Here is a 23794-nt window from a genome sequence, read left to right as displayed (position 1 = left end):
CAAGGCAACTCCTCCTTTATAAATCTGTATGATACATTGTAAAGATTTAGTAGAACTAATCTATCTGAATAAGTTTCATTACCCAAAGCTAGTAATACAAAAAACAAACTGTGCATCAATAAAGTCTGTATTAAAGAGTTTTACAGGTTATACAAAACTTCCACATATCTTATTGAAAATGTTCTAAATATCTAGCCAACCAGTGCTCTAATAATGGATGTGTGCTCACAGAATGTTAAAACACTTCCCTCCGTAACACCTGGATCATTTGTAAATGAAACCACACGCACAGGTCATGTTTACTGTACCGAAATTGGTCCCATGGTAATGCCTCTCACTTTCCTCACTAACCTTTTATATAACACTTCTAAAGTGTTTCAGAAATTCAGACATCCATTTGATTTACCTTATCTAGCTCAATTTTGACTTTAAACTGGCAGGCCTTTGTTAAATGAATACATGCATTAGATAGTCATCACAGAAGAAACCGACCAGCCTCTTGTAGAATTCTTTCCATTACTTTACTAGGGACAGAAAAGCAATTAAGTGGTCTATAACAGTACATTTTTTTTCTGTTTCTAGTGCAATAAGACTAACATAACCACAGGTTTTCCAGTATAGCTATAGAGTCTAGGGAATTAATATATGACTTTGGCAAAATGCAATACAGTCAGTTCTAAAACGTCTTTCATTATTATACAAGGATTAGTAACTAATTCAAGTGCATTAACAACACTGTTACTATACATTTTCACCCTGTTGTCACTGCTTTTTAGCAGTCATGCTTCTCATATACTTTCTTTGCCTAGACTGAATGCATTCTTGATGGCTCAACAGATCACACCTGTACACTGTCCTAACAAACATATATAGTATTAATGACAAACAAATAGGATACATACAGGAACTGCTTTGAGTTAAAACAGTACCCTGAAGGCTGAACTTGTCCCCTTGGGTAATGTCACATGACTCACATCCAGTAACGGTACTGTTCTATTGTGTACCCCACTAATTACATAATCTGTATACAAGGGTCTATATTAGAACATCGAATATTTAACAGTTCGAATCACCAAAGGTCGACCTTTAGTGATTGAACTGTTAAAACATCAAATGTTCAGAAAAAAAATAAAAACAACAAAAAAAAAAACTAAACGGTGTAGGCAGGGGGGCTGTGCCCCCCCACCCCCCGCTACTTAAATATACCAACTCCGAGACCGCACTACATTGAAGTAAATGGAAATCTGCCCTTATGGAGATTTCCGTTTACTTGTTCGATGTTCTGCAGTTTTGCTATTCTCGTGTTGACAATGTCAGATTCAACATTGTCAGCTTTTGAGAATTTAATATCGACCCTGTTTACCATGTCATCCTTTTACGAAAGACATTTATTTCCTTACTGCAGATTTTGGTATGCATACATAATTTAGCAACCATATTAAATTGCATTGGTTGTGTAAAAGATCCATTAGTTTTATTTTGGAAATTTTTATTTATGCACAGTCCTGGAAGCTCAGTGGTTTGTCAATAATAAGGCCATACTTTACAATCGTTAATCCCTAGTCCTTATTCTGCTTATTTCTATATAGATCACCAACATTTAAAGTAAATGATTAAGACGGCTCATGTTGTGGACTTGACACATCCTTGGTTATGTCCAGGGTTAGATATCAGTGATGAATATGAGGCTGTCAATTGTGGTAAAAGATGCAGCCTACAAAGAAGTGGAAGGAGGAAGAGAACAGTTGCAGGAAACATCACAAAGAGAATAACAAAGATTCTGAGAGCAGCGAGAATGAAAATTGGAAGCATAAGCAAAAATTATCATGAAGGGAAACAAGCTTTTTTTTTAGGTGCATGAAAGAATTGAGGGACACAGATGGTCAGGCTGAGAATAGATGAATGGACTAGCACAGACCACTCTGGAAAAGCAGAGTTATTGAATGAATAATTTGCTTGTTTGACTTCCCCATGCTATCTGGGAGGCAGGGCAGAATGGGGACAGAAGTAGGCAGGCACCAGGATAAAACAAAGGACATATAGAAGGAACTGCCATCATGGACCATAGAGACAAGGATCAGATGATGTACATGCCAGAGTCTTGAGAAATGGGGCAGTGTGCTGGCAGGCACTCTGACAGCTCTTCAGCAAATCATCTCCTATTGAAGAAATGTCAGAGGACTGAAGACAGCAGATGCGATAACCTTTGCACTAGTAGGGGAAAGGAAAAGAAAAATCCTAGAAATGTGGTATCCTTGTATAAGTGGAGAGAAGAAAAAAATCCTATGAACTATAAGACTGTTAGCTTTAACAGTGACAGGGAAAGTCAGAGAGAGCACTTTGTTGGGGGGGGGGTAACATTTTTACAGGACAAACATTTCCAAGATGGTAATCAATATTGGTTCATTCCAGAAGAAAGTATCGGTCAAACCTAATTCAGTTTTTGGACTAGGTTATACAGGAGGACCAAAAACAGGAGTACCGGTAGGCTTAGTCTATTTGGACTTAAGGCCTTTGACTCTGTCTCATATGAAGGGGGGTTGACAGTAGAAGCTGGACAGATGAAATGGACAGTTGCATGTCTGAATGCAAGACACTGAGGGTTGTGGTGAGATGGACATTATCAGGAATTAGGAAAGAGACTAGTTAGAATTAGCCAGTACCCTAGGGGGTGTTTACCTCAGGCATATGTTATGTAATACAGAACAAGATCAATGCTTTGTTGATGACACAAAGGTGCAGCAATGGAGAATAAAAGATTTAGAAAAGCTGAACAAGTAGTCAGTAAGGTGGCAGTTAAGGCTAAATGCAAACATATAAGTACTGCACGTAATGGCACAACAACACTGGTAGTATCAGCAGGTGGGATGCAACAAATGGCAACAGAAAAGGGAACATTGGGAGACCAAGAGAACACCTGCTCTGAACCACTGGGGAACGGACAAGTGAGAGGCCAGAAGTGGCAAATAAAATGCTGGGGTGTATCCTGAGCATAATAATGAACTGGGTGACTATACAGATTAAAGACACAAACAGGTCTTGGTTAGTCCACGGCTTTACTATTGTGTAGTGTTTGAGGAGGCTTATAAGGAAAAGAACATCTGTCTGAAGAAGAAGTTCAAAGGAAAGCTTCCAAAAATCTCTAAAAGGAGGGGAAGGAATATGATGAGAGACCAGCAGAGCTAGCACTCTTCTCACTTGACACCAGATGAGACAATGGAGACACTGCTAATGTGCAAGACAATATGAAGGGATAGAAAAGGAGAAAATAGCACATACAACAGATTGCAGAGACTAACAACTAGTTTCTTATTCAAATATATATATATATATATATATATATATATATATATATATATATATATATATATATATGTATATGTCATATGAGCAAATGTTTGAAAGGCTGACAAATGATAGCAGAGATCCCGCTACAGTGTGGGACAGGATGATTCCCCTTTCCTGCACTATAGTGCAATCTCAGAGTGAAAATATTTAAGTGGCAGGGGGTGTGGGGGGTGCAGGGGGTTTACTGTGTTTACAGGTAGGTAACTGGTGCTATTTCAGGATGTTGGTCTTAAGGAATGTCGATCATACGGTGTTGGCCATATGAAAGTCGGCATTCTGAACAGTCGACATTCTGAAGTAGACCCATATATATATATATATATATATATATATATATATATATATATATATATATATATATATATATATCTATATTTTTTTTTTTTAACAGAAAAGGTTGTGGAAAGGACTATCAGAATGGAGGAAATATGCAAAATATGCAAAGATGTTCAAGACAGAGCTGGTCACATGGCAGAAATGTAATGAAGAAATTAAGGATGGAAGGAAATTGGAATGTTAAATGCATAAAAAGGGCAGACTATATAAGCTTACTATCACCTTCTGCAATTAATCAAATGTAATAGTATTGTAGCCTCATTTTCCCTGGGCTGAGATCAAAATTGGTCAGATTTGACCGGAACTCTACCTTGGAAAAAAAATTATAATAAATAAATAAATAAATAAAATAGAAAAAAGTCAATATCATGGATAAACTATGAACAGGCAAGCAGTAACTCAGCTTTACTTGTAGTAAAACGATACTCAAAAATATATAAAAACGTCTTTTATTACTATATGCAGGTAAGGGCTTTCACAAAGAGCTTCATCAGACCATTGAAATAGTAAGAGTCACAAGGATGTTTAAAGTATAGCAGCCAATAAAATTTATTTGCATTAATAAGGCATCTTAAATATTCACTCAGTTTATATAAAGTGTTCAGTTTTGCTGCCGCAGACTGCTCCGCCACAATTCCACCTTTGTATATCTGTCTAACAAGTGATATAACTGTTGTATGTTACACGCAGCTATTTCCAACTCATAGTTGTAGTTACAGGTTTAGACACTTAAGTTTTCTGTTACTTGTTCAGAAAAAAATCATTTAACATTTATTTGTAATAATTTTATATTTTTCACAAGGCAAAGCATTTGTGTGCCATTCTTAAAGTACAACAGCTACCTCCCTGTTAGCAATGATATGTTTCAGTCTACAGTTTTTGAAAAACCTAGTAAACCCAGACCCACTGTCAGGATGGTAAATGGAGTAATTACTATGCTCACAAAAGCAATGAAAGGACAAAAGATATATGAGGGCCTCACTATTCTACCTCACATTACTCTCACCCACCAGCCACAGTTTTATGTGCACCTCCTAAGTTGTAGTATAAGCAAGAGTTTGCAAATGTTATAATATGGTAATAAACCACAACAGACCATGGCTAACATAGGAGGTATCTATGACTGGCATGCTTTATGGGTGAATCTGTAGTGGATATATATAGCCAACCAAGAGAAAATCCAGTGTTACTTACAGATCATAGTGACTTGGTGGTGGCATACAAGATTTTTAATAATTATTTTATTGTTAATTTTTCTAATCAAGGTCATTGCTGTAAATACCCTTTTCACTGCTTCATTATTCTGTTTGATTCCTGGAAGGGGGTGACTATAGTGTGCAATCACTTGCTGCATGTGTTCCCATCTCTCTGCCTGCGGGGCTGCAGGGTTGTTTGATATATTATTCAACAACACAAAGTTGGTTTTATTATATATTTTTTTTGTGGAAGTCATTTCAATAAAGAGCTAAGCAAGAGTTACTGAAGAAATCAGTCTGGGGAACCTACAGATAATGGTAAAAGTGAATCTGTAGTTCACAAAGTTGTCTTTGTATTACTAGTGACAGTAAATTTCACTTGCTAGCCGGTACCAAATTACTCCCCAGATTTAAGCAGAACAAACAGCATTAAGCTGCCCTTTCATCACACTGGTAATGCACATTTTACAACAGGAAAGAAAGAATGGTTATACAACTTCTAAGACTTATTTTATATGATTTCATTTATATGTGGATGCAGATCCAGACCTAACACTAGGTGACCTATGCAGTTGCCTTGGGCCAGCTGACTGAGGCAATGCCACAACATTTAATTTTAATTAAATTAAAAAAAAATACATTTCTTCTTTAAGGACACGCATTGCATCTATAACTGCGTCTTTAGTACGACGTATGCTAGCAACACAAATTTATACTGTGGATGATATTAACGGATGGAGAAACTTGTTGGAATGGCTACGCTGCTAGAACTTGGAACTGTCTGCCTTGAGAGAGGAGCATTCCTTCCTTGAGTGTGTGTGTAAGTATAATGTTTGTTAATTAACTTGTGCTGGCTCAAACTCTGTACCATGGTTACAGGATACAAGACCCTGAATCCTGTACATCAACTACTAGAATGCTCACTTAGTCCTTGGGGGTGCATTTTTCAAAGAATCTGAATTTAAATGCATTTTCAAGGAATTCTAAGTTTCAGTGCAGTGCATTTTCAAAGAATGTGTGCTTCAATGGAAGAGAAGTTTACTGTAGCTTATGCTGTTTTCAATGTGCAATTTTTTGTTTAGCAAATGGCAGTGAGTATTTGTGCTATATTTGGTGAAGAAGGCTGTGGGTTCTATTCCTACACCACGTAGATGGTGAAGAGGGCTGTGGGTTCTACTCCTATACTATGAAAATGGTGAAGAAGGCTGTCACTTCTACTCCCACACTATGTGGATGCATTGCTGATACTGTGGTGCCCTTTAAGATTGAAGGGGCAGTGCTGCACTCCTGAGTGTGTTGTCCTTTGGATGAAATGTTAAGCATTGCTGATACTGTAGTGCCCTTTAAGATTGAAGGGGCAGTGCTGCACTCCTGAGTGTGTTGTCCTTTGGATGAAATGTTAAGCATTGCTGATACTGTGGTGCCCTTTAAGGTTGAAGGGGCAGTGCTGCACTCCTGAGTGTGTTGTCCTTTGGATGAAATGTTAAGCATTGCTGATACTGTGGTGCCCTTTAAGATTGAAGGGGCAGTGCTGCACTCCTGAGTGTGTTGTCCTTTGGATGAAATGTTAAGCATTGCTGATACTGTGGTGCCCTTTAAGATTGAAGGGGCAGTGCTGCACTCCTGAGTGTGTTGTCCTTTGGATGAAATGTTAAACTGAGGCCCCATCTGACTGCATTAATGGTAGTCTGCCTGAGCTATCAAAAAGAGTAGGGAGTCCTTTATTTATATACAAAAAGAATTCTTATTTACAGCGTATTTACATATTTACAAATGTACAGATATACAAACATATTTACATATATTCACAATTCCCTTTATAATCATACTAAATTTTCATCCCTATTAAACCCTCACTCCTTTTTTTATAACCATCATTTGAATATTGTTGCTAAAATCCATTTAGCATTAAACATAATTTCATTTATTCTTTCATTCCATATAACCCATCTGACATAAAATAACTTTTTATCTATTCTTTAACATATTTATTACTTCTATTCTTATAATATCTATATTTAATCATATCCATGTTTATTTTAAACATCTGTTTTTATCTTTGAAAAAATCCTCTTTACATAGATTTCCCATACATTTTTTACTCTTTTACATTTCAAAAAAATGTTCAGTATTTTATTCTTCTTGACAATATAAACATATTCTCTCACTTTTCTTTTTATATAGCATATTTCCTTTTACTGGTAATTTGTCTATTACCAGACTCCACAACAAATCTTGACATTCTAGTTTCTGGTTATACCATTTGCTTCTTATTGTATAGTTTACATTTTTTTCATCTGTTAGATTTTCCTATGGTTTTATATAGTAATGTTTTATCATAACATTCTTATACCATACATTTATTTTTCTGTATCATCAATTTTTATTTTCTGCAAAATTATTTTTTGTAATATTTACTTCTTCATTTATACGCTCTCTCATTTTACCATACTCCAACATTTATCATCCTTATATTTATACAGTTCTACTACTAATCTCTCATCATTTTATTTATCTACTTCAGCACATTGTACAAATTTAATGAAGCAGCATATACCACTGGATTAATTAACCCTAAACATTCTTCCTGTTTTTTCACATACAAAACTCCTCTTTTACTGGGTTTAATCTAGAACCCCACATAAATGAAAAATATTACTACAATAATTCCTTTTCATATACTGTTGGCAACATAAATGCACTTGCTAAGTGTGTTATTTTTCCCATCAATACTGTATTTATCAAATAAGCCTTTTTTTCTGAATGGTAATTTATATGTACTCCAGAAAAGATGTTTGTTTTATCTCTATTGTCCCCCCCCCATTGAATTCTACTTGCATCTTTATTCCCAAATTGTATACCCAACACAGAAAGTTCATTAATTGTAAAATATATAGCCCTAGCCTTAAATTACCTAAACCTTTACTTTTCTCTTTATTTAAATTCATCTCTATCACCTCAAGACAATGATTTGTACAAATTACTTATTTTATCCAAATTTTATTTTTTGCAATTATTATGTCATCTGCATATGTTAACATAAACTGGAATTCTTAACCCTTCAGGTGTTATCTATCTTGCCTCCTTTTGTAATTATTTCACAAACTATTACATTCATTACTAATGCAAAGAGTATACAACTCATTGGACATCCCTGTCTTACACCACTTCATATGTACTTCTTACTTAACCAGCATTTACAAGTATTTCTACTTTATTATTACAATACACTGACATACATAGTTTCCTAACTTTATCACTTATATTCTTTAATCATTGCCCATAAGATTTCATATCCAACTGTATCAAATGCTTCATTAAGGTCTCCTATCATGTTTTTGTTTCTTTTCTATTCAAAATAGGTGGTGCAGTGGTGCAGCAGTTAACATTGTCGCCTCATAACAAGAGGTTCTCCAGTTCAATTCTAAGCTGGGGTGTCTTCTGTGTGGGAGTCTGCATGTCCTCCCTGCATTCATATGGGTTTCCACCAACATTCCAAAGATATGCATCTGGAGCATTTCTCCCTAGGCCTCTGCTGAAAATAGGCTCTCTCCTAGCTGAACCTTCATGGTCAACAAATGTTAAATAAATAAATAATATCATCCACAGTTTCTCCAACTGTCATTAATAATTCTTGACAGCCCTTTTTCTTTATGCTATCTTACATATTATTTCACATTTTAGTTTCAAATCTCTTGCTTTTTCATAAAGATCTTATTATTCAGTACTATTAGTCTCTTGTTTTTAATTGTCTTCTATATTCCTTCTTCAATATGAATTTAGTATTCCACTACATACAGTAATTATTTATACATAAAACCTCCATTAAACCATTCATTCAAAATCTTTACATTTTTTTGCCACTCACATATATTTTTATACATTTCATACCCTACTCCATCTGGTCCTGCAGCAGAATCGATTTTTACTTGCCCTAATACATTTTCTAGTATATTTAGAAATCTCCTTTTTCAACCCTGTATTCTCTTTTTCTGTTAACTTTTTACTTTCCATGTTTTTTCACTACCTTGTTTTTTTTTCTTTAAACATTTCTTGTACATATTGTACTATACTATTTATAATCTTTTCCTGTTTCTCCTTTTACATTTTTTTATTTCTCTCATTACAATGAAAGAAAAAAAAAACAAAAGCCCAAGCTGTCTAATATATTGAACAAAGCTTTCAAGTCAACAGACTCTTCTTTAGTGTTAATTAAAAAACAGACAAGCTGTAGGTCATTATAAATATCAAAAGCCAATCAATAAAAACAACACAGTCGATCACATGTATAAAATCACTTCTAAAATGTAGGGGAAAGGATAGGGAATGGGAAAGGGAGACAGTAAAAAACATACAATAAATATATAATATAATAAAAATCACTATACTACATTAGACTGTTTTTCTTTTAATAAAGGTTTGATACTATTCATGTTATTTAATCCTGGTGGGTAATCAGCTCTAAGATAATTAATCCACTTATATTCTTCAATTTCAGTCTTATTATTCAAATAACCACCTTTTTTTCCTAATGCTATGTGTTCCAATACTCAAAATTTAAAACTATGATGCTTATCATTCTTCATTACATGTTTAGCTAAAGCATTTGTATCAATGTTCCTATGGATATCTGACGTGAGGCAATCCTAGCTTTTAATTTTTTTATTTGTTTTTTCTACATAAAACAAGTCACAGGATGCACAGTTAGCTAGATAAACCACAACCTGGGTATTACAAGTTGCATAAGTAAGTAATATAAATGTCTTAGATGTAAGAGGATGTATAAATTCATTGGATAAATTAATATACTTACAAAAAGTACAGTTATAGCAAGGTAGTCTTTGAAATTTATTTTTTCTTCTTCTTCTTTTCTAAACATAGATCTTTGTAACATAAATATTGCTTTAAATTCCTATCATTGCGTTAAATGTAAAGAGGGGATGATCACCAATGATTTTACTTATCTCACTATCAGACTTAAGTATAGCCCAATTCTTCTGTAAATGGTTTTTATCTGTGGTGTAAGTTTGGGCCTTTGTTTTTTTCTTTCATTGGACTTAGTTGCTAACTTTGGTCCATTTGGTTGTTAGACAGTTTTTTGGATTTCTCTCACTATACTACCATCTTCCTTTGCTAATCTGCTTAAGTAACTCAATACTTCTCTTTTGTCTTTTACAAATATCTTTGTTATATAACAATACTTTTATTTTTCTTGATTTCTTTCATAAAGTTCTTTTTCTTTCTCAAAGTACTTTCTATCACTATGTTCTAAATATTCTAATGCATCGGTATATGTGTTTTATATTTTTCTCTCTACTTTTCTCACATCATATTGCCACTGTAAAAAAAATTAAATTTTTCTTAAAATATCCACAGTTCAGACCGATTTTTATAAAATGTTCTCATATCATGGACGGCGCAGTGGTGTAATGGTTTGCGTTGTCATCTCACAGCAAGAGGCTCCCCGGTTCAATTCCCAGCTGGGGTGCCTTCTTTGTGGAGTATGCATGTCCTCCCTCCATTCAAGTAGCTTTTCTCTGGGTGCTCCTGTTTCCTCCCATGTTACAAAGACATGCCTAGTTTTCTCAATTTATTTCCTTTGTCTCTAGCCATATTGCAAGATAAGAAAACCATGTTTCAACTACCTCCCCTTCTACTATAACTAAACCTTCTGATACTATAAAATAATTTAGTTCACTCCTATACATACCCCTTTTGAAAGTCCATGAATTTTTGTCCCAATGTTTTAACTTACCACATCTTATATCTTCTAACATTTCTTTTCTTTTTATGCTTGCCTCTTAAATCACAATTAAAGTCTCCAGTTATTATAACATTCATATTTACCACTACATAGTCTAAAATCCGATGAAATAAGTTCTTTTTTTACAATTAGTATAAGCATATAATGCTATAATTCTATATACTTGTTCTTTCCATTTTAAATCTACAGTGGTTAATCTTCCCATTGTGCTAAAGTTACATCTAATATCTTTATTGTATTTCTACAGAATATGGCTATTCCAGAACCCCTCTTATTTCCGAAATTCCAGATTATCTTTTCTACCCATAGTTTATCTATTTGTAATCTTTCTTCATTTTTTTTAAAGCTTGTATCTTCTAATATAATAACATCTACATCACATGTATTACACCACTCCAAAATCCCTATTTTTCTTACTATATTCTTAATACTATTCACATTTACAGAAAACACTCATTTTCCCTTTTTCTTACATTCATGATTTTATAAGCTCATAGCTATTTACTAGGCTGCTTTCTAAATATGCCATTCTAAGCCTAGCTAATTTCCCTCCCAAAGTTGAGAATCAAACATTGAAACTTGTGCGAGTCAGACATACTGTGGGAAGAAATAGCCAGGGAATTGTTATGGCTAGGCTTGTATAGGCCCTAGGGCCGATAGCCTAGTACCAACCTATGAACTTATATACCGAGCCCAATCATTAGGCATATATTCTTTTTCAACCATTTCCTTTTTTCTTTCTCTTTTACCCTTTTACCAATAGAATTTTTTTCTTTTACTACTACCCAATTTAGATGTCCGTCATCATTTATTTCAGAACCTTCTTCCATGTTCTCTTTATTATTTTTTCTCATCTGATTTTTCTTCTATTTATACTGCTTCTAAAATGTCTTCTTTTTGTTCATTCTCTTTTCTTTCTTTTTCCTTACTCTTATTTTCATTTTTGCAATCTATCCTTAAATATCCAATTTTGTTACATTTATATAATTTCAGCTCACATTTTTGCATCATGTTCCATCATTTTCCCACAAACAGAACATTTTTTTGTTTCCCCTGTTAGATGCTTTTATCACAAAGACTCCGTGGATTCAGATATAATATCACAGAATGTTTCTTTGTTAATAAAAATAAACACTCGTACCTCGTGTGATTTTACATCCAAAGGAACTGCTAAATTGTCCCACACTTCATACCTGTCCATTTCTTTGTCTTCTTTTCTTTGAACCCTTACCATGTACTTCTGTTTTTAATTTTCTTTTGTCTTGTTTTCTGCTTCTCCCCTTTTGCCTTCTTTTACTTTTTCTACATATGTTTGCCTTTCCATCTCACCACTAGACTTCAGCATTCTTTCTGCATCTTCCTTATGTATTTTTTCCATAATGTCCTCCCAGGAAACATCTCCTTCATTTTCTGACTTAGTCTGCATCACCATTTCTTTAAGAAAAGCACCTGCAACTCCCCTCCCCCTTCCACTGACTGGAGGGTTGTAATAATACATCCATCATTTACTGACTCATCTCCATCAAATACATTTATTTGAAATATTTGCATTCTCTTCCATTTCTCTCACTACTCCATTATGTCTTTCTCTCTCTCCATCTGCCTTTCTGTTTCTCAGGGTTGCTTCAGTATCTGGAATGGAAACAGGAAGTGCTCCTGCAAAATGGATTTCACTCACAACAATGATGAGTAAGGGGAAGTTCCCCAATGATTTGGCCAAATTTCCCTTAGTAGTATAAATACAAACAAGAGTCTCCCCTGAAAAGACACTACTAGCCTAGTGGGACTAAGTTTGTCAACAAGGATATTTAACTTTTAAATTAAATTCATATCTCTGGCTTCACTTTAAAAGTAAAGTAGAAAATATTATGCATGCTAACAGTTTTGAGGAGTGCTTATGGTAATTAGTGGACAGAGACAAGTAATGGGACACCAGAGTTGGAGAGGCATCCACCGGTCCATTCCCCAGCCTAGGCCTCCATATGACCATGTTCTGTCTCTGCATGTATGTACTTTGTTAACCAGGTAGGAGGCCTGGTCAGACTCTTTAGGCACAACCCAGGCTATAAGGCAAATTGACAAAAAGACTACATAGAGAGTTTGTATAGATACAATGAAATCTAAAGCACTAGATGTACAGAGGATGGGTGTAGTACACAGATATTAGATGTAGTGAACTAACAGATACATTTAAGAAAATATGTGTATAATTTTATCAAAGAAGGTACAACATCATGGAATAAAATTACTAAATACAGGTGTAGTCTGCACGATTAAAGAATTGTTTACAATCTAAAGCAATGCTCGAAATGTTTTTTAATACACATAGTGTACCATATCATAGTTTATTTTACTGAACACTTTATGAATTTGTGCAGTGCAGAACTGAATCAGAAATCTGTGCAGTGGAATGTGCCGATCAGCCATTGTCCTTAAAATAGACACAAGATGATTCCTTTAAATATGTTGTTTTAGTTCCAATTTAAGTTCCCCTATTTTCTAAGGCTTGCTGGCAGTGAATTCCTAATGGCTAATCCTAGTATAGAGTAGTCCTTACACCAGAGGATGTTTTAAATTTAGGTCTAACAAAGGGTACATTTTCTTCTGTGTAATCATGGCATGTGTAAATATGCTGTTTTATAATCAGTTTCCATTTTAAGGAGGGGGAGATAGTAATGTCCTAGAATGACTATTTTATACACTTTTTAAGTAAAGAGTAGATTGGCCTGTTTGCTCGTGGTAGCCAATTAAAGGTAAGTGGCAGTGATAGGTGCATCTGTCTTGCCAGAAAAAAGAACCTACCGATTTTGTTAACTGCGATCTATAACATGTATGTATTTGTACAGGAATGGAGAGTCATTTGGATTAAGCCATATTCCATTAGAAGCATGAAGATGTTTCTAGCTAGTGGATGGAGGGAAGTTAAGATTTTATAACATAGCTTTAGATGCATCAGCGTTTTAAGGGCAATTTCAGTATGTCTGACAGAATTAAGAGAGGAGTCTACACTCATGCTCAGATACTTTAGTTCTGAGGTGTTTGATCTGGTTAGCTGTGATGACTATAGGCAAGAACCTGACTAGTTACACTGGGAACCCAAAAATCAATAGATTAGATTTGGCTGCATTAATTAGTAACCCTCTCCTACTAGTGCAGTTAACTAGGATATTGAAACTGCTCAACTTATTTTGAAGTGTGAGAAGGTCTCTGTTTCAATCAAGGAGAAAGCCATTTACATATAAAATTATTTTCATCAGTTTAGTTTGATATTTACATAAGAATTATTCATCCAATAAACCGTAACTGGGTATTGGTAAACTAATCAATACCCATGCATGACTTATCGCTCTCATAGAATGTGGTATTTAAAACAGTAATGTCTCCTTTTTAAAATTATATAACAAAATTAAATGCACTAAAAGGAATTAATACACTTAATTAAATTTAACAGAAGTGCTTTTGCCTCGGAACAAAAGAGATACTTCTTCAGAACAAGATACAAACACAAAGCTGCAGCTTAAATGAGCAAAGAAGTGGCCATGTAACTTTTAACATTCATTAAACTACACCTTTAAATTACTCTTCTTAATGCTATTACATCATTTGACCGACACCATTCCCTTAAACACATATTAGCTAACAGACAGTATGCAGACATATACAAACACTTACAGTGAATTATCCATACAGGAAACCAAACTTTTGTTATAAGCAATACTTCCATGAAAGATCAAGCTTGCTACAATGCATTAACCTTATCATGCTGTTAATGTTGATGAGCATACGTGAAGTCACAGCCCACTATTATGCCTTTGGTAGTTAGCTGAGCAAGAAAGAATTATTTTCTAACTGTGGTTAATAAACTCTCCTTCAACTTTAAGTTAGACACGAATGCCTTTCTGGCCCAAGACTAAAATTGGTCCATTGAGATCAGGGCTCTACCCCAGGCAACAAAAAATAAATAAAATAAAATAAAATAGATTTCCAGATCATCGTTTGATTCCTTTTGTCATATTCTGCTCTGAATTAAAAAGCATATACTTAAACTAGTCCAATATAAAGGTTCCCATAATAGAAATATAACAAAAAAAAATGTCATCTTAGCCTAACATTCCATTATTGAAATCTCACTCTACATCTCGGACCTAATTATCAGTCTTCTATTCTCCTGTTGAAATATAACCCAATTCATCCACTATACTTAATTTAGAACCCACATATTTTCCCCATGTTTATTCCCCTTCCTTTTTGGGTCCTAGTCTCCTTCCTCCCTTCTGACAGATATTTAACTGCAGCTTTTACAGCGTACGCTACTATTTTGTCTTCTGCTATCAAATATTGTCACTATTCTTTTGGCACGTTACCTAGGACCACTCTGTATGTAATTTATGATATCACCTTTTGTTTGACTGTTTTCATAGTTTCACAGGTACACAGGTACTTACAATGATATTGATCAGAAAAGTTCTTAAGAAGCCTACCCTTACATTCCCATGGCAGTTTTTAAGCAATAAATATTTTTCACTTCTGTGTAATAACTGTTATGCCTTGTTATACCAGTTTCATCTGTAAACAATAGTAAACAATACTTTAAGATATCTTATGGATTATTTCCAGCTAATTATTATTGCAAAACCTTTGTAAATAGTAATTAATTGTGTGTGTGTGTGTGTGTGTGTGTGTGTCTCTGTGTGTGTGTGTGTGTGTGTGTGTGTGTGTGTGTGTGTATATATATATATATATATATATATTTATATATGTATATATATATATATATATATATATATATATATATATATATATTTATATATGTATATACATATACACATATATATATATATATATATATATATATATATATATATATATATATATATATATATATATATATATATCCCAGAGAGGGTAGTTTTACCTCAGGCATTGCTATATCTGGACTATATCTAAAACAGAAGGCAGTGTGGGCTGTTTTCCTGTGCATATCAGAGTGTTGGAGTGATGTCTCTGGTATGAGGAAGGCAGACTAGCCCATGCATGGAATTATCAAAGTTCTAGAAGGTAGGCTAGTTGAAGTTGAAAATTCCCTTATTCAGCCTGATTGCTACTGCAGCAGCAATCCTTATGCTCAACATCTAATGTTACACCTTGGCTTTGTATAACATAATTTTCATAGTCATTACTTTGCTCAACTAATTCATTAAGTAATATTCATAAATTAAGTAATAGTGATATAAAGCTAAAATGGTCAGAAACTAATGGAGGTCTGTGATCCTGTTATCAGAATCCTTGTCTCAGAAGAGCTTGCCATTCAGCAATGCAAACCTGCTCAGAGCCAGGCGAGATATCACACCAATCACCAGTTCCTTCAGTGCAGAAGACGCTAATCAGAGGTAAGAAACCACTCCCTTGTTATTTAATAAATGATGTGCCAAGCTCAGCAAATCTGAACAAATAAGTTCTACAGTGTGTTTGTTTAGCCTGTAAATATGACTCAGATATAATGTCAAGTTGTTCATACATTCATAGGAGGTTACTAGGCTAATGGCCCTAACTATGTAAAAACCTGTGGACCCTAATTGACCATAGTTAGATCATTATTATTAGCAGAGTGATTCTATGATCAGGACTGACTACTCCTGTTCATGAGACGTTCTCTGCTTGACTTACAAAGCCATGTCTGACCCAGCTCTGTTAGAAATGTTACATCTAAAGAAATCCCAATCTCTCCCCACCACATGCTCCATAGGTTCATAGGTTCATAGGTTCATACTAGGCTATCTGCCCTAGGGCATTTATAAGCCTAGCCAGAGTGTGTGTGGCTTTCACCACCCCTTAGGATGAGAATACTATACCCATTAGTTTGCTGTGCCTCTGTCCAGCAGTGATACAGAGATGATTCCCGGGGTAAACCTACGATCTCCCATCCACTCGTCAAGATTTCTCTTGAACAGAGTCAGTGAGGGGCTCTGCCTCACATGGACTGGGATTCTGTTCCATAGTGTAGGGAGTCTCTGGGTGATGAATCTGTCCCTCCAGCACATCCTATTTATATCCGTGTTGAGGTTTAAGTCTCTTGCTCTCGTGGCTCTGGTGGATTTGGATTTTTGAGGTGGAGCATGTCCATTAATTCGGGTTGGACATGGCCTTGTATGTCAGGCACTGATCACCTCTGAGCAGGCGGTATGCGACTGAATAGAGCTGGAGTTTCTTCAGTCGGGCATCATTATGACATATGTTTGAGCCTTTATCCTTTTGGTGAGGAACTTTTGGGGTCTTTCCAACTGCTGCAGGTGTCGGGTAAGGTACATTCGAATGGGGCGTTGTACTCAATCATTGGTCTGATAAGTGAAGAGTACAGGGGTACAATGACCTCTCCTGATCTGGATGTGAATCCCTTCATGATCAGGTGGGCAATGTAGAAGGTCTTCCTAACCACTTTGGCAATGTGAGTGTCAAAGAGAGGTTACTGTCAACTTGGGTCCCCAGGTCCCTGATAACTTCTTCCGTGTTTAATGGATTACCACCTATGTGGTAATTAGGGCTACCTTGTTTTTCCCAAAGGGTATGACTATACATTTTTTGGCATTTAGCTGAAGGCCATGGCTCTGGCACCAGTTATCCATTTCTATGAGACCTTTCTGGAGGATGTCTGTGTCTGATGGAGTGTCAATTATGGTGCCCAGTTTGCAGTCATCTGCAAATTTTGTCAGCCACAATCCCCTATGTTTGCCTGCACTTCAGAAAAATAAATGCCGAACAAGAGGGGGCCCAGGACTGAGCCCTGTGGGACACCGCTCGTGACCGGCTTAGAGTCTGACATGGCACCAGCAACTCTAACCCTGTGTGTTCTGTTCTTGAGCCAGTTTGCAACCCATCTTGTGACATATGGGTTTACATCTAAGCTGGTGAGCTTTTCTATGATGCCCGAGTGGGGTATTGTGTTGAACGCTTTTGCTAGGTCAAGGTAGGCTGTGTGAATTGCCTTACCCTCATCAATGGCCTTAGTGACTGTTTCGAAAAAGTCGACCAAGTTCAAGAGGCAGGATCTGCCCTTGACAAAGCCAAATTGGGTAGGATCCAGTGTTTGTAGGTCCCCAATGTCTTTATTTATGAGTTCCATTATGATCCTCTCCATAGCTTTGCAGACAAGGCTCATCAAGCTTATGGGGCGGTAATTTCCAGGGCCCATAGAAGCACCGCCTTTGTGGAGTGGGACCACAGTTGCCGTACGTCATTCTTTGGGTACGTATCCTGTAGCAAGGCTAAGATTAAACAGCAGCCTTATGTGTGGGTTTAGTTCCTCATTGAGTTCGTGTAGCACACAGCCAGGGACACCGTCCGGTCCCATTGATGCTGTGTTTTTTGCTTTAGAGAGAGCAGCTCTCACCTGGGCATCTGAGATGTTTGGGAGGCTAGACTCTGGTGGGATAGATATTTCTCCTTTTGGGGGAGGGAGGGGAGAAATTTGCACTGAACCTGTCTGCCAGTATGTTGGCAATGTCTGTGGGTTCAGTGATTTTTTTTATCATTTTGGACTAATTCTGAGCATATCTGGGAGTTTCCACCCAGGTTTCTAACATAGCTAAAGAAGGCTTTATGATTGTCTTTTGTGTCATTAGCGATTTTTCTCTCAAAGTTGGCCTTGGATGATTTTATGAGTGATCGTAGTTTTTTGCTAGCATTGATCAGAGATGCCTTCCCTTTTAGGGATTTTGCTCTGTCATGTAGTAGCTTTCTCCTCTTGTTGTAGAGTGTTTATGGCTGGAGTCCACCAGACTGGGCGCCTGCCTTTGGTGGAAAGGGTCTTGATTTTATTAGGGATTGCTTGATCCATACATTCCTGGAGGTGCTCGTAGAAGGCATTTGTAAGGGTTTCAGCAGCGTGGGTTGTGGTTTCCACTGGCTCGGGGGCCTTGAAGGATACCACTCCAGTCTTAAGAAGTGTGAAGTTTGCTTTTGAGAAGTTCTTCACTGTGGTCTTTTTTGCTGGAGGTGGGGGCGGGATGTGGATCTCCAGTGAGATTAATTTATGGTCTGATCTCACCAATGAGGGATATACTTCGGTGTGGAGCATTTTGTCCCCATGTTTGTGATGATCAGGTCTAGTATATTTTCTCCTCTTGTGGGAATGGTGACTAGTTGTTCCATAGCATTTGAGTTTATGAACTCAAGGAACCTTTGGGCTAGGGTGTTGGGGCTTGAGTAATGTTCCCAGTCTATGTTTGGGTAGTTGAAGTCACCCAATATGATGGTGTTTGGAGAGACATTCATACTCTCCAGTGTCTTCAGGAAGGCTGCGTGGGTTTCCTGAGTTTGAGAAGGTGGTCTGTAGCATGTTACAAACTGTAGGGCAGTTTTACCTATGGTTAATTGCACCTGGATGGTCTCCGATGCTTCGTGCGTTGCCACTAACCTGGAGGTGTGGGTATCCTTTATGAATATGGATACTCCCCCTCCTTTTGTGGTTCGGTCCGGATTTTGGGGCGGAGCATGATATGAGGTATAACCTGATAGTGCTGGGGTGCTCTCAGGAGCCTTGAACCAGGTTTCAGTCACAGCACAGACATCGATGTTCTCCATACTGAGGAGGGCTTTGAGGGAGTGTATCTTGAGGTTTAGACTTCTGGCATTGAGCAGTATTGCCCTTAGTTTTTCTCCATTTTTGTTTTCTAGGGTGGTAGGTTTATCATTTGAGCCTTGCCTAAAAAAGGCACTATGGGGGTGGCAAGAGTCTTTGCCAATATTCGGAAGTCCAGGGTGACAGGTGCAAGCCGTCCCTTGAAGCAGCGTGGCTTGTCAAGCATGTCATCCCAGGCAGACAGACATTGGATCCCCTTAGAATGACACCAGTAATTAAGCCAATTATTAAAGCTGATCATTTTGTCTCTGTATTGTGGCATCATTCTTGGTGAGGGTAGGATACTGCTCAGGGTCAGGGTCATACCGGCCTGGGCTACATAATCTGAGAGCTCCTCTATGTCTCTTTTCATGTAATCCAGGGAGGTACGTCTCAGGTCGTTCACACCGGCATGGACAATGACTGAGTCATACTTGTACTTGCTGTGGAGTGACGTGAGTGCTTGTGTTATGTGGCGGATTCTAGCACCTGACAGGCAGCTTACTGTGATCTTTTCCTTGTTCAGTCTGGTGAGTGGGGCGTCAGTGTGTCTGACTATGGAGTCACCTATAACAAGTGTGTCTGGCATTGTGTTTGGCCTTAAGGGCTGTGACTGTTTAGCACACTGACTTTGAGAACTATGTGTTGCATGTCTTATGTCTTGAGGTGGCAGTTGCTTGGGTGTCTGCTTTGGAGGCCTCTGTAGTTTTGGTAGATTTTTGATCAGTGCCTCCGAGTATGTCTTTGTGTGTTTATGTGTTTGTTTTGCAGTTGTGATAGTTCTATGTGAAACTGGGTTTGTGGTGTGCGTGGTTTCCTTCTCCTCCTGTCTGGTCTTGCCTCAACCTCATTACCACAATCAACAGAACATGCTGGAGGGACAGGTTCATAACCCAGAGACTGCCCATGCTCTGGAATAGACTTCTCATACATGTCAAACAGAGCACCTCACTGGCCATCTTCAAGAGAAATCTTGATGAGTGGATGGGAAATAGAAAGTTCACCCCGGGGATCACTCCAGTGGCTCTACTGGATAGAGGCACTGGGAACTAACATCAAGTGGCAAGACGCCAGGAAACGTCTATGGGCTAGGCTTGTAAAGACTCCAGGGCCATTAGTCTAGTACACACCTATGAACCTATGAGGGACATAGATGTCATCCCCGGGGTGAATTTATGGTCACCCATCCAGTTGTCAAGGTTATGCTTAAATAGGGTCATTCAGGAGCTCTGCTTCACGTGAAGTGGGAGCTTATTCCAGAGGAGTGGTAATCTCAGGAATATATATCCATCTCTACAACATGTTCTGTTAATGTCACAGGCTAGGTTGAGATCCCTGGAGCAAGCTAATTGGAGGAAGGGCTCTGAGCTAACGAATCTGAGATATATAACATTAAGTATCCTGTTTTTCGCTTATTTCTGAGTTATTTATAGCACTTTTATTTTACTCACTGTGTGTGAGGTATTAAGTAAAATTTTCTACAATTAAGCATCTGGTTGTATTTGTTTGTTCTGATTTTTGTTTTCCACCCTCCCTCCCTCTTGGTATCCTGTTTTTATAGTTGGTGGCTTTGCAGTTGCCCACCCCTACTGTAAATTTGATCTGGGACACTCCTCCCAGTCTAGTGTCATTACCTCATTCTACCTATTCCAGGGAGAACATTTGAGAAAGCCAACCCAGTTAGCTTCTGCTCCTCTTTTCCTCTTTCCACTTTACAAAAAAAAAAAAAAAATTCTAAGCTTGTTTCCTGCCTTTCCTATAAGTTGTCTTGTCCAGATACAGATTTGCTGTATCCAGGACTGTTTGTAAGCTTCTGAGCCCCCAAGCTTTTCTGTGTTGGAGGGAAGCCTTCTAGCTTAATTTTGTTTCTTAGAACTAGCCAGTTTTCTAGTTTTGGCACTCAAATCTGTTTCTTTGAGCTCAGCACTTGTTCAGAATTCATTGTAGGCACTAAATAAGCTACAAATTACTACAGCACTCAACTTTCCTCACTTGTCTAGAGGAAAACAGTTTTTAGTACTTAATAAATAAGCACCTATCCAGGCATGTCTAAGGGTCAGCTTCCAGTGTTTTCTCCTGTCTACCTGATGAATCTGGGCATCTTGGGGCAATGCAGCAATTGCCTCATGTACACAGACAACCCTCTCCTCCTACCACCCAACAGTACAACCTGTGAGAGATGCACTTATATAACCAAACTGGAAGCAAAGCTCTCTTCACCCAAGACTGGACTAAACAGTCAAGAGGAGAAGGTAAACACTTGCACCACACCACACTCCTCACATAGTCCCTCAAAACCTACACCACCAAAACACACACATAGAAACACAAAACACACACCTACATTTGTGGAGGCTCTCAAAAAAAATCTACCCAAACAACAGGGATCTCCAAAGCAGAAATGCAAGCAACCTCCACCCCCCCCCAACACAACCCAAATGACACATAGCCCACAAACTCAATGTGCCACTCACCACAGCCCATAAGGGATAACAACATACCTAACACTCTAGTCATAGGTGACTCCATAGTCAAGCACACTGATGTTCCACTCACCAGGCTAAACAAGGAGAAAGTTACTGTCAGCTGCCTGTCAGGTGCCAGGATCCGACACATAACGCATGCACTCAGGTCACTCCACAACAAGTACAAATCTGACTCTGTCATTGTCCTGTTGGTGTGAATGACCTGAGACATACCTCCCTGGACTACATGAAAACAGACAGGGAGGTGTTTTCTGATGTTGTAGCCCAGGCAGGTATGACCCTAGCCCTGAGTAGCATACTGCCATCACCTAGAATGATACCACAGTACAAGGACAAAATGATTGACTTCAACAATTGGCTAAGCTTCAGGTGTTATTCTAAGGGGATCCAGTACCTGTCTGCCTGGGATGACATGATCAACAAACCACGATGCTTTGCCAGAGATGGCCTGCACCTGTCGCCCTTGGAATTCCGGATACTGGCTAAGGCTCTTGCCACCCCTATAGTGCCTTTTTTAGGCAAGATTCAAATGACAAATTCACCACCGTAACAGGTACAAGCAAGCAAAATCTGAGGGTAATGCTACTCAATGCTAGAAGTCTAAACCTCAAAATGCACTCACTCAAGGCACTCCTTAAAATGGAGAACATCGACATCTGTGCAGTGACACAGACCTGGTTCAAGGCTCCAGAGAGCAACCCTGCATTACCAGGCTATAATTCATACCACACCTTTCAGCCACCTAACTTGGACCGAAGCACTAAAAGCGGAGGCTTGTCCATATTCATTAAGGATATCCACACCTCCAGGCTAGTTGCTTAGCATAATGCATCTGAGATTATCCAAGTGCAACTAACTCTGGGCAAAACCGCAATGCAAATTGTAGCTTGCTATAGATCCCCAACCATGCCCCAAGATTCACACTCCTCATTTCTTGATACACTGGAAAATATTAGGGTACAACCTAACACCTTAATAATGGGAGATTTCAACTACCCCACCATTAACTGGGAAAACTACTCACGTACCAACTCTTGTGCTCAACGTTTTGTGGAATTCATAAATTCCAATGCCTTGGATCAACTTATCCACACCCCCACCAGGGGCAGCAATATCCTAGATCTGGTCATTACCAACATGGGCAACCGGTGTTCCACACCAGAGGTCAATTCCTCATTGATCAGTTCCGACCACAAGCAAATCACCCTAGACATCCACATTTATTTATTTTTTTTTATTTTTTATTTATTTTATTCTACATTTATTGACCGGGCTAGTCTAGCTGGATATATGTCCATTTTCAGTAGAGGCCTGGGGAGAAAAGCTCCAAGCACTAGCAGTGACAAAGAATACAATATATAGTAATTAGTCAAGTAAGTTACAGTACATTGTCTGTGTTGGCAAGAACAAAAATAGTAATAAGTCATTTAGTAGGTTGAAGTTAATATCCAATAACAGAGAGATAAACAAAGAAAAAAATATATAATTTTTTTTTTTGTTTTTATATAGATTACAAAGTAAGCATCAACGAATAGTATGGAAGAGAAGTGTAGAGAGAGCAAGAAGGGGAATAAGATGTCAGTCAGAGTTGCCGGCTCTGACGCACAACCTTCAACGAAGGTACGCCCATTCACGTATGTCTCCACACAGAAGACGCTCTAGCTGAGAATCGAACAGGACAATGTCTTACTGTGAGGCGACAACGCTACCGCAGCACCACCACCGCAGTAACAAACACATCTCTATACTAAAGTTAATTTCTCTACTGACTAAGACTTAGTATATTACTCATTTTTTTTTTGTTAGTGAAGCAGCTTCATACATTACAAAACATATTTGCAAAAGAACCTCCTTCTGTACTCTTATATCTCAGACATGTACTCCTTGTCTACAGGAACATTTTGTTTTTTTAAGTCTTGTGTTGTACAGAAAGGTTTCTGCAAACATTTACATGCAAACATTCTAAATGCTCGATTCAGTTGTAAATCTAGGGTTATGACAAATTTCCTTCTGCTAATCACATGTAATGCATTATTTAATTGTTCAC

The 23794-nt window shown here is 37.6% G+C and overlaps 1 protein-coding gene across 1 annotated transcript in view; it reads left to right on the top strand.

The window, feature by feature from the left end:
* The window catches only part of LOC122806462 (probable serine/threonine-protein kinase clkA), a 130451-nt gene that overhangs the window by 22421 nt on the left and 84236 nt on the right, over positions 1–23794 (top strand). The window contains exon 2 of the mRNA XM_044076923.1: positions 15926–16034. Coding sequence (XP_043932858.1) covers positions 15926–16034 — 109 coding nt within the window. The remainder of the gene's footprint in view (positions 1–15925; positions 16035–23794) is intronic.

The sequence above is a fragment of the Protopterus annectens genome, chromosome 7.part0 (assembly GCF_019279795.1).
Source record: "Protopterus annectens isolate FY-2018-M chromosome 7.part0, PAN1.0, whole genome shotgun sequence".
NCBI lineage: Eukaryota > Metazoa > Chordata > Ceratodontiformes > Protopteridae > Protopterus > Protopterus annectens.
Note: the sequence above shows the minus strand (reverse complement) of the source record. Positions and strands in the feature narration are given on the sequence as shown.